At 39.1% G+C, this 12194-nt stretch overlaps 1 protein-coding gene across 4 annotated transcripts in view; it reads left to right on the top strand.

Annotated features, from left to right (window-relative positions):
• Nucleotides 1-11827, top strand: part of PIK3R1 (phosphoinositide-3-kinase regulatory subunit 1) — an 81670-nt gene extending 69843 nt beyond the window's left edge. For 2 of the 4 annotated variants that reach the window (XM_036887690.2, XM_036887693.2), the window contains 9 exons: nt 3064-3166; nt 3904-4002; nt 4111-4291; nt 4502-4627; nt 5374-5516; nt 5758-5934; nt 6033-6101; nt 6752-6922; nt 7872-11827. In XM_036887690.2, coding sequence (XP_036743585.2) covers nt 3064-3166; nt 3904-4002; nt 4111-4291; nt 4502-4627; nt 5374-5516; nt 5758-5934; nt 6033-6101; nt 6752-6922; nt 7872-8061 — 1259 coding nt within the window. In that variant the 3' untranslated portion in view covers nt 8062-11827. Of the gene's footprint in view, nt 1-1162; nt 1360-1398; nt 1691-3063; nt 3167-3903; nt 4003-4110; nt 4292-4501; nt 4628-5373; nt 5517-5757; nt 5935-6032; nt 6102-6751; nt 6923-7871 lie in introns of those variants that run through there. The other 2 variants (XM_036887694.2, XM_036887691.2) reach the window with 2 other exon arrangements.
• The last annotated feature ends 367 nt before the right edge of the window (nt 11828-12194 follow it).

The following is a 12194-nucleotide window of genomic DNA, read 5'->3' as shown; positions in this document are numbered from 1 at the left end:
AGAATCTTTTTCGGAGTCGTCTTATCCAAGGCCATACCCCACCCCCACCCACCATTTTTACCATTTTTATGTGAATTTGGGTGTAGGTTTACTTAAACCCTGAGGCAAATAGAAAAGTGTGAGAGAGATCCGGAGGGTGGAGGTGGAGTCGGCCTTCCCTGTAAAACTAGAGAGGGGACGCAAATGAAGAGTGCTCAGAGAATGGCTTGCCTTTGCTCTGCTATTTTATATGATTTATGATTCCAAATTTGATAGAAAGTCTGGGAATAAATTGTAAGAGCTTCTGTGTTCGGTTGTAACACAAATGTGTGGCACGCATATGCATATAGATCACAAAGCCCACTATAGTTTTTTAAATAAGCCACATTTACATGGGAGGGGGTAGCTTTCTCCCCCTTCCCTCCTCTCTGATAATATTGTAAATGTGAAGAGAGACTGGGTCACAATGGACAGGTATGTTAGGCTCCAGTAAAGGTGACAGGATTATAGGTAGAATGGCTTTAAAGAATGAAAATTAATACTTAGCTTTATAGGGGACTTGATTTTTTTTATATTAAATGCTATGAAGGAGGAATAATCTTGGTTCCCAGAGTGAGGCATTTGGAGATGGAGGGGGAAAAGCGCCCCCCCCAAAGTGATTACATCACTCTGCCCCTCAGGGAGCACTCACACAGAGTGGGTTCATCAGTGAAAAATATTTTGCAAAAGATAACTACCTCTTGCCCACATTCTCAAATATGACCTCTTTATTTTGGAAGATGCAGCCAGTGTATGGTGGCCAGTCTTGTTAGGAAATACCACTAAAAGTCTCACTAATGGTGACAATTATGTTTATTATTTCTGCTAATAATAGACATCTTCAATCCTGTAAAGAATTTTCGTTGTCATTCCATAGTCTTATTTTGACTTGGCAACGTTTGGTAGAGAAAGAGATTTTGCCTATACAGTGTCTTTTAATTGTGCTTTCTAATGTGAAGCATTTGTGGCAGTGTTCAAGTCCTGAGTGTTTAGTGACTTACATAGGACTGAAACTGAGTAGCTAGAGTTCTTGATCCTTTCTGCTTGTAATGTATATGGGATGTAGGTAAGGACTGTAAGATATACCTTACATATACCATTTTGATGCTTCTGTAGGATTTTTAGACCAAGAAATGACCAGACTATCTGTAAGCCCAGATGCACTAGGGGGAAAAACAGCTCCGTGCTGCAGCATACCACCTTTTGTCACCCTGCCAACAGCGGAACATACCAAGCTGCAAGGAGTAATAAAGAAGGAATTAGAAAACTCACTGCGGAGAACAGTCAAATCAAACACCTTTTTCAAACGATGAACACATACACGTTGCAATTCTATTAAATGTAGGTTCTTAGTGAGGTGGGACTGTGTTAGGGCTGGTACAGAAGAGAAATGATGAAGCAGGAGTGGTCTGGTGACATTTTTCTGACTTGATTGGCTGGAGTGTGTGATGTAATAGGTTACAGTGCAGCCCCTTATAGGTTTTAAAATGAATTCCAAGACACCATTACAAAGAAAGCCGGACTCTTTTCTTGTAACTGAGCTCAGCCAAGGAAACTCTCGCACAAATGTACAACACTGTGTGGACTATGGAAGACCTGGATTTAGAATATGCTAAGACAGATATAAACTGTGGCACAGACTTGATGTTTTATATAGAAATGGATCCACCAGGTAATACTGCAGTATTCTTGTAGAAAGCTAGTTAATTTTTTTGGCTTTTTTTTTTTTTTACTTGTTGGCAACTGCTATAACAGATCCTCTTTAGAATACTATTTTTATTAAGTTCTAATTTTAAAAAATTAGTTTGATCATAGCTTGAAAATTGAATTGTATGACTGCCTGTGGAAGCAAGCTGATCAGGCTGTGTGTGGTAAATGCTTATTCTTACTTGAATGGATATGAATTGAATTCCGGTGACTTTTGTTAATCTAGGTCCTTTGATATTTGGATTATTGTATGTCTTTCCTTTAATTAAAATGATGTATCCTCATGCTGCTTTTCTCTGTTGACAGTGGATAAAAACAGTGTGGTACTTTGCAGTGAGAACACTTGGTTCTTTAGAAAGCATGTAAAATGTAGCAGTGATTGCAACTCAGTTCTCGGTGGCCTGAAACTATTCTAAATCCAGTGTTATATTCAGATACTACACTGAGAAAAGAAGTTTGGCTGTCCATTATCTGGTCCTCATCTTTAGAAAATATTCTTGATAGACTCCTGAAATAATATTTGCATTAATTAAAATAGTAACAGTGCTTCGAAACTTAAAATAAGCCTAGAGTTCTTAGCAAAATTGTTTTCTAAATTATTTTATTCCATTGTTAGCCCTACACCCTGTTAAACTCTGCAGTCGTTTATTTGCCACCACTTGGTAGAGGAATACTGATTTGACATTGAGGAAGAAGGATATGGTTTTTAATCAGTCTTAGCATATAGAGCACAGTTTATCCAATAGAATATTAACATGAATACTAAAGAGATTTAGGTCACAGAGGAGTGTCTTAAATTGGCTTTTGGCAGAACAGTGCCTGAAATACTAAGACTAAAGAAACCCAGTTCCTCCTCTTAAAACATATTGCTGTGGATGAGCTTTTTCATTCCCTCCACAGCATTTGTGGAGGACAGAAAACTAAATTTGCCTTTATAATTAAATAAGAGGAAATTTAAGCCAAGTCATGTGACTCCCTCTGCTCGTATGTCTCTGATTTCTTACATTAGAAGGATGTGACCAGGCATGAAACTTTAAGATAACCAAAACCTAGAAGGAGAAAATGATTTACTTGGAAATTCATTCACATAGCCAGCTCCATTTATCACTCAGTCTCTAAGCTAGTCTCCCTTTTTCTTTTGATCCATACTCTGATTTTTTTCTTAAGAAAACTATCTTCCATGTTTCACAGAATTGTGAATTATTGCTCTGTTTCACAGTTAACTGTGATCTTTTCTAATGGAAATGTTATTTAGCTGAAGAAACTTAGGTCTAATTTTCAATGTCCAACTGTAGTCGGGATTGCAAGCAACTTTTTCTTTCTCCTTAATCTCTACAGCACTGCCCCCGAAGCCACCAAAACCCACCACCGTAGCCAACAACGGTGTGAGTAACAGTATGTCCTTACAAGATGCGGAATGGTACTGGGGAGATATCTCGAGGTAAGGCTATAAAAACTCAGAGTTTTCACTTGCAGTAGAAAAGCACCAGCTTGCTAAGTTCCATTTTTAGGATATCAGCCAATGTAAGCATGAAGCATACTTGGTTCTCCTCCAAAGACGACCAGAGAAGTCGCTCAGCACATGGGACTGGGTGCTGGGTGCCACAAGAAATCAAACAGCTGAGAAGTTTCGTATTGACAGAGATGTCAGGGAAGCACCAGGGTGAAGAGGTACTGCCTACAGGCAGAGTGTTAAGTCACTCTCTATTAGGCAGAACTCTCTAAGAACTAATGTTATTACTTGAAACATAACAAAATAAAATGTCATTTTTATTTAGTTTTTTGTTTTTTTGTTGTTGTTAAGGGGAGTAAGGACTTGGGTGGAGACCTTTTTGGGACCATGACTTGCTTGTGCTGATTTGTCAGAGTGATGAGTTAAAAAATAGAATTTGTGACATAGACACACCAATAGGGAAAGGGGTATGCTTTTTTTTTCTTAAACTCCCATGTACCTGTCTGTATTGACATGAAGGTCATAAAATTTCTGTATAAACAAAGAATAATTATTAAGCTCTGAAAGTGCAGTTAATAAATGTAAATCCATACGGCCAAGGGGTATTTAGGAGCTCCACTTTGTTTAATTTTGCTGTGAGCCTACAACTGCTCTACAAATAAAGCCCATTCAAACAATGTTCAAACCCTGGAAGTAAGCATCATCTTGTGTTCTTTTCGCTTCAGGGAAGAAGTGAATGAAAAACTTCGAGATACAGCTGATGGTACCTTTTTGGTACGAGACGCATCTACTAAAATGCATGGTGATTATACTCTTACGCTAAGGTGAGTGAGTGAGATAATGTAGCTAACATTGGGGCATTCAGGTTCATGACATTAAAACATTTCTTTAAGGAAAATTGTAATGCCACTATTTTTATATTGTAATTACAGGAAAGGAGGAAATAACAAATTAATCAAAATATTTCACCGAGATGGGAAATATGGCTTCTCTGACCCGTTAACCTTCAACTCTGTGGTTGAACTAATAAACCACTACCGGAATGAATCTCTAGCTCAGTATAATCCCAAACTGGATGTGAAATTACTTTATCCAGTATCCAAATACCAACAGGTAATCAAAACTGAAACAATCATGTTGTTATAATATTTAGATAACATTCTGAAGCAAATGAATTGCATGTAATGGAGTTTGAAGAACTTTACACTTGTGATCAGAAAATTAACAAAAATTACCTGACAGAAAAATCCTTTCACAATTGCTGTTGATTAAAGGCCTTATCAACTGAATTTTTCTTTTTCTTCCAATCTCTAATCCCCTCAGGATCAAGTTGTCAAAGAAGATAATATTGAAGCTGTAGGAAAAAAATTACATGAATATAATACTCAATTTCAAGAAAAAAGTCGGGAATACGATAGATTATATGAAGATTATACCCGTACTTCCCAGGTGAGTTTTCTGCAAAAATCAGATTAAAATTTCAGAACTCTTAGTTAGAACCAAGCACATGTTATGTTCAGCTTCAAAGAAAATAGAAATGGTTGAGTTTCTGCAAACTCAGTTGGGGGAGAAGTCATTCGTTTATGAATTATTGTTGATTATTCTAGTAATTATTCATAGTATCTGCAACCCTGTCAAATGAAGCCTATAAGTATCAGAATAACTACATTCCCATGTTAAATGAAGATGTTGCTGTGAGTTTTAGTTCCTGATTGAAGATTTTTTTTTTAGATTGGAAGCTAATAATAACTGGAAGTTCCACAAACTTGTCTAATCTCTGAAATGGAGACTTAACCAATGTATTACCCTGCCATGAAACGTAGAGGCTACACTTACTGCAGTGACTTAATCTTCTCTAGGCCCTCATGGATCTGGGACCACCAGAGGGAGCAGAGGACAACCTGATACCATAAATTACTGATAGAGTGGAGTGGCATTTTAAAAAGATGAAAACTATAGGAAATTGTCAAGCAATCATCTTTCATAGACTGGGAAAACTCCCAAAGGAAATGTGTACTTCTGTGATACTATTTTAATGGGTTTTTATGAATTAGAGTTCTACCTTGCTAATAGTACTTACTTTCTAGCTTGCTAGGTAGCCATGTCAACCAAATGTCCCAGTTGTAGTGTCTTAAAATAAGAGGTGACCTATCCTGTCAAAGTTATGACATTGTCTTATTAACATTGTGTTGCAGGAAATCCAAATGAAAAGAACAGCTATTGAAGCATTTAATGAAACCATAAAAATATTTGAAGAACAGTGCCAAAGCCAGGAGCGGTACAGCAAAGAATACATAGAAAAGTTTAAACGTGAAGGCAATGAGAAAGAAATTCAAAGGTTGGTGAGCTATGAGTGTTTTTCCACCCTGCTTGTGCTCGAGATAACCAAAATCCTCCAAAAATGGTTTAAAGGTGACCTTGTGTTGTTCTGTGGTTTGAATAATTAAGAAACAACAGCAAAAGAAAACATTCTTTACCTGCGGAAAAAGGCTGGAAATCCATAGTGAAACTTGCCATAAACTTTGGGAAACCTTCACGATGAACCCAGGTAATTACAGATGCATTTCTCTTGCCTGTAGGATTATGCATAATTATGAAAAGCTAAAGTCTCGAATCAGTGAAATCGTTGACAGTAGAAGAAGATTGGAGGAAGACTTGAAGAAGCAGGCAGCAGAGTATCGGGAGATTGACAAACGCATGAACAGCATTAAACCTGACCTCATTCAGCTGAGAAAGACAAGAGACCAGTATTTGATGTAAGCATTGCAGGCAGAAGCCCACAGGGAACAAGTGGGAATTGCTGAAAGTAAGGAAATGTTATGAATGGCATTTTCTTTTTAAAACTATTTTGCAGGTGGTTGACTCAGAAAGGTGTTCGGCAGAAGAAGCTGAATGAGTGGCTGGGCAACGAGAACACTGAAGAGTAAGTATAGTTACTGCAGCTGGGAGGCAGCACAAGAGGTTTTTCAGTTTAGGGAAATGCATGAGTTGCTTTGTTTGCAGAACAAGTGAGGAATTTTACTGAGTTTGGAACATCTTACATAAACTCAGTCTCATTATCCAGAATTTTAAAAAAGGAAAGTTTAGCGAAGGAGGATACAGATTTATTTTTTCCCTGTAGTGCTATAAAGTGACACTGGTCATAATAACGTCCCTGAACATCTGAAAAATCCCAGCATATTTTTGGAACAGTCAGGAGGGGGAAAAGACAATTTTCTTTCTTATATTTTTAAAGCTTAAGTATATGTTTTGTTTGAATTATTTGAAAACTGGCATTCCTCCTAGTCAATCAATTTCCTGATCTAAACTGGACAAACAGGATTGTTTAATACCGTCCTCTCTGCCCACACCTAACTTAGAGCAGCTCTTTGTCCAGGGAGGTTACATTGAAGGCTAAACCTGAGAGGAAAACTCAGGCCAGAGAAGCTGGCTGGGTCTGACTAGTGAACAGGGCCCAACTTTCCCGGTCAGATGGGCAGAACTCGGGTGAAGAGGACCCTCCTAAGGGGGCAGTGGGGCGAGCTGGAGGCTCCCATGTGCTGCATTAAGAAACCTTGTCCCCTGCCCCCACAGCCAATACTCGCTGCTGGAAGATGACGAGGACTTGCCCCACCACGACGAGAAGACGTGGAACGTTGGAAGCAGCAACCGCAACAAGGCTGAAAACCTTCTCCGAGGGAAGCGCGACGGCACCTTCCTGGTCCGGGAGAGCAGTAAACAGGGCTGCTTCGCCTGCTCCGTAGTGTACGTAGTGCCAGCAGACCCTTTCTCCTGTCAGGTACCCCTGCTGGCAGGTGTTTGAGAAAGTTCTCATCTCGGAGACTCTTACAGCGTAGTAACATAGTAGTGGACAGATAGCAAATATTTTACAATCCCAGCAGCAGTATCCATTAATAGGGCCCAGTAGGGTTCAGTTGGAAGGCTGGGGTTTGGGGCCCAACTCAGCAACTACTTAATCATGAAGGTCTTTTAAGTCTTTTTTTTTTGTGCCTCCCATGGCCAATGGAGTTAGAATCTGAGGTAATTCATAGGAGAGCACCACCGCAGATAAGGGATCCTAGTCACTGTCCTGGAGCTGAGTATACACAGGAGAAGACATTGCCATCATATGGCATAAATAGTTTGGGGAGCACTTTGAAAAGTGATTCTGGATCCCTAACATCATCAGAAAAGTAAGTATCCTCTAGGAATGAATGGTTCTAAAAAGGTACATACTCTGTGATGTACCTCCGTTTAAGCAGAGGAATATTCCTACAAGAAATAAAATGAGAACAACTTTGAGTAAGGACAGGGAAGAGAAGAATACAGAGTAAATGCAAAGATGGAGAGGTGTGTGGACACTTTGAGGCTAGCTTCAAAGAAGGACTCTTATTGGCAGTTGGAAGCCTGTGCATTCCAGGCATTCTGTCAAGCACATCCTGGACGTTAGTTCACTTCTCAAAGCCTCCCAGTAACATACACATTCCAATAATCTTCCTTTTAAACCATTTTAAAAACACTCCGTGATGCTGAGCTACCTCCCCAGCCGGTAAATGACAGACCCACGGCCACAGTTAACCCAGGCCTGTTCCCCACGTGCAGACAGGCCTGCATAGTGTACTTTCTCATGATGATGATTTCATTAAAAACACTTTGCAGAGTCACAAATTGTCCTGGACAAGCTTGACAGGCATTTGTTCTCTCTCCTCTCTAGGGTGGACGGGGAAGTAAAGCATTGTGTCATCAACAAAACGGCGACTGGCTACGGCTTTGCTGAGCCCTACAATTTGTACAGCTCCCTGAAAGAACTGGTGCTACATTACCAACACACCTCCCTCGTGCAGCACAACGACTCTCTCAATGTCACACTAGCCTACCCGGTATATGCGCAGCAGAGGCGATGAGGCACTTGCCGTCTGATCCTTCTCCTCAAGTTCAGCCACCCTGAGGCCTCTGAGAAGCGCAGGGCTCCTCTCCAGCCTGACCTGTGAATTGAGCTGCCGAAGCAAAGCCCTCTGACTTCAGATGGGACTCCAGCTTTCGAAAAAAAGTAGTAGAGGAGACATGCAGCCTCGCACTGTGCGATGACCACACATTTCTTATCCGGAGTGCTTATCCTTTCTCTCTCTTTTTTTTTTTCTGGTTTAATTTAAAGCCACACCACCACACAACACAAAGAGAAAAAGAAATGCAAAAATCTCTGTGCGCAGGGACAAAGAGGCCTTTAACCATGGTGCTTGTTAATGCTTTCTGAAGCTTTACCAGCTCAAAGTTGGGACTTTGTAGACTGGAGGGTGGACGGGCTGAAGAGCCCTGGCCCAGGGACACTCGGGCCGGCCTGGGTGTTGCTGTGCACAGTGGACTCAGACAAATCGCACTGTGGATTATTTCCTTTTCTAACAAATGAACGATATGTAGCAGAAAGGCCCTTCGGCTCACGAGGGGCACTCACAGGAGAACGTCAGCTCACGTACGTTCGGAGGAAAGTCTGTTGTACCAAGGTGTCAGAAAGTATTTGGTTCAAACTTTTAGAGGAAAAAAAACAACCGGCCCCACTAACAGAAAAATGGAGCTTGGAAAACAGGACTGAAAATGACATTCAGTATATAAAATATGTACATAATATTGGATGACTAACTATCAAATAGATGGATTTGTATCAATACCAAATAGCTTCTGTTTTGCTGAAGGCTAAATTCACAGCTCTATGCAATTCTTAATTTTCATAAAGTTATTCTCAGTTTTAAATATCATTTCAGAATAAGCTTCCCCCGCTCCAGTTTTTGTTGCTTAAAAATATTGTCCCTGATTTTTTTTTTGTTAATATTCATTTTGTTATTTTTTTTTTTAAGAAATGTACAGAATGCCAGTTTAAAAAAAAATGGCTTCAGAATTAAAACTATGAAATATTTTACAGTTTTCCTTGTACAGAGTACTTGGCTGTTGGCCCAAGGTTAAAAAGTTCATAACAGATTTTTTGGACTAAATGTTTTGTTGGGCAGTGCCTGATAAGCTTCAAAGCTGCTTTATTCAATAAAAAAAAGAAAGCTATATGAATATGACAAAGTATTGCTGAGTTCAACAATGTTGTTTCAAGACTCATAAAATACGGTACCTGGAAATGTTTGTTTCATAAAGAATTGTGAACTTCTTGAATCTAGGGAGGGGGGACGTGGCAAAGGGCTGTACAGGTGGGGTGGAGGGAGGGGCAGCAAGACTGTATGCACTTTCTCATGATTACAGAGACGTGAGTAACTGCAAAGTTAAGTTGCTTATACTTCAGGCTTTTCCCACTTTGCTAGTTATTATATATTAATAATTACAAACCTACTGGAACTCTAACACAGTGCAGCTGGTCAGATATTTCAGTTCTTAGGAAGTTAGGCTCCCGGAACAGTGTTCCCCTTCGTTTGGAACACTGATTTGAAGGTATAATTGCTACATTTAGAAAATGTGTCTCATTTTAACTTTAGACTACCCATTATAACCAATATTCATTTTAGAAAAAATGTGAGTTGAATATTTTTATCTGGATATTTGTTATTTTCCTAGCTTTCCATTTAATTTAGATCATAAAGCACATAGACATGATCATAACTGTTACTGCTCTGGGCTGTGTAGAGCTCGTTAAAGTCATGGCCATTGCAGGAATCATAACAGCTGCCCTTCTGTTCATCCGAATAATTGTATGTGTACACTTCACTGTGGGGAAAAGGGGTTTTAGAGCATTCTTTCCAATTTAGGGCAAGAGTGAGGTCTTACTCCCTGATTTCCATGTGGAAAGTGTGTTTGTTGGAAGGAATAAAGAATCATTATAATCATGGTCATTACCCTAGGAGATTAAAATGGAATCTTACAATTTCAGTTTTCCTTTCTCAACATTAGATTTCATTTCTCTTCCTTTAGAATTCTAGGGTGAGGGTTTTTTTTTTAATATTACTCCTTTTAAATTTCTTTTGCAAGAATCAGCTTAGCAGCTGACTTAACTAGAGAATGTATTTTTTTCCCTCATTACATGAAGCTACTCATATCTAGAGCAATAGTCTTATAGCCAGACTGTCAGCCCTCAGATTTGACTGTACTGATCTGACCATCTCCCTCTCATCTCCAAACAATTGATGATTTCCATGGTTTTTGTCTGCGAACATCTGCTTTGGAACTATCCTTCCACACCACTAAGTATAACAATTAGTTATTAAATAGTTTATATAAACTAGGGTTGGTTTGGGATTTTTTTTTTTTTGGTAGCACATCTGTGTATACTATTAAGTATTTAATTACTAAACTATACAATCTGAGATGGAATGTTTCATTGAAAGCTAATTAAACATTTTTGCTCCACTCTTCACAAAATGACATATTTAGGCACTTGTCTTATTTTTGCATCTTAGAAGCATAAATGCAATTGATTTTTTTTTTAAACAGGAAAGGCAGAATTCATCTTTCCATATCACAGTAAGTTCCAAGATACCTCTGATGTCACGCCTCTGCCAATGCCTTTTTGTGTGTAGCATGCCCACATTTGCCCTAGATGTTTGACCAGCAGAGCTCCGTGGGTTCAGTCATCTAACATCATTGTCTGAGTGGCTCACAAGTATGAATGGATACAGCAGAGGCATTCCTAAATACATGCTTTTGTCCATGCATTGATATTCCCCACCCAGTGTAGCATCCTAAAGATAAAAACCAGAAGCTAAGCGTGCTGCAGAGAGACTGTGATAGGGCTGTATAAGTGGGAGCTGATACCACACACGAGAGAAAAAGTCATAACCAGGTGAAAAGGCAAAAAGCACGTGTTGGCAACATCTGACTTCACAGCCCTTGATATATGTATATATGTATATGTGCATGGACTGTGTTTCCAGTACACCTTTTCAGCCAAAACAGATCCACAGTCCTTGAGTTCAAGTACATAACAAGCATATGTCTAGAACTATTCTCGTATATGTGTATGGGTTGTGTTTCTTTGAAGTTGCTTTGTTTTGTCTTATAAAGGTGAAAATTGCTTGCAAGTGAAGTGAGAAGTTCATAATTCTTTGGCTTTTTTTGTTTTTAAAAGTACTTTTGAGGAGCTGGTCTGGATGACTCGCTTAACTTGGAAATCCTCGTTTTCGGTGTGCTGAGTCAAAATGTGTTTATGTGAGCTGTCACTGTGGGGAACCAATTGCTTTGTCATATATAGCTGGTTATAAACGTAATGTGTTTGGGAAGTCCTACTGATATTCCTTACTGGGAGAAAAATTCTGCTGGTTTTAACAACTGCTTTTGCTATGCATGGGATCCAAGTAGTTGGAAAGCAGACCCTGAAACTTGAGTTCAGGGTCATTTTGAGAAAGGGGCAGTTTAAAGCACAATGCCTCACATGGGACAAAGTTTCAAAATGCCAAATTCTTATTTCTTCAAAATCTAGTTATATAAAATACTAGTATTATGAATAGGGAGGGAACAGAATTGGGCTCACTGAAAACACTATCCAACTTAACATTAAACTTGTCACCATGAGATAGCATTAGCTGCCCAGGATGCTGCTATTTAAAAAAAAAAAGGGCGGGGGGCAAAACAAAAAAAAAACATTTATATATGTGTATTTTTTAAAGCTACAATCTGTTCAATGTTTTTACAAATCTGTTTATATGACATTGTTAAAATAAAGTTGGTCTTTTGACGAGAGGGAGGATGTCATGGTCAATTGTAATTTTGCCTTTACAAGGCAATCAGGGTGGGGGGTGGGGGGGATGTGCCTCCTTGACATTTGTTCAAGCTATAGATTCAATGGAGCTATGTCTTGTTGTTTTAAGTTGCTTTAATGCATTGTATTAGGTCTTCAAACAGAATAAAGGTTGTTTTGAAAGTTAAGTTATGGTTTGAAATTTCAGTTATCACCTCAGAAGTATTTCTAAATGGCTCTTACTCTTTTGGTTAATAAAGGTCACTGCTGTTGCTATAGCCTCCCACCCACCCACCCTCTTTCATTCTGTTGTCACATCATCTCATTTTTGTAAAGTGAGAAAGACACAGAGTGGTCTCATGACTGACA

Source organism: Manis pentadactyla, chromosome 2 (assembly GCF_030020395.1).
Source record: "Manis pentadactyla isolate mManPen7 chromosome 2, mManPen7.hap1, whole genome shotgun sequence".
Taxonomy (NCBI): Eukaryota; Metazoa; Chordata; class Mammalia; order Pholidota; family Manidae; genus Manis; species Manis pentadactyla.
Note: the sequence above shows the minus strand (reverse complement) of the source record. Positions and strands in the feature narration are given on the sequence as shown.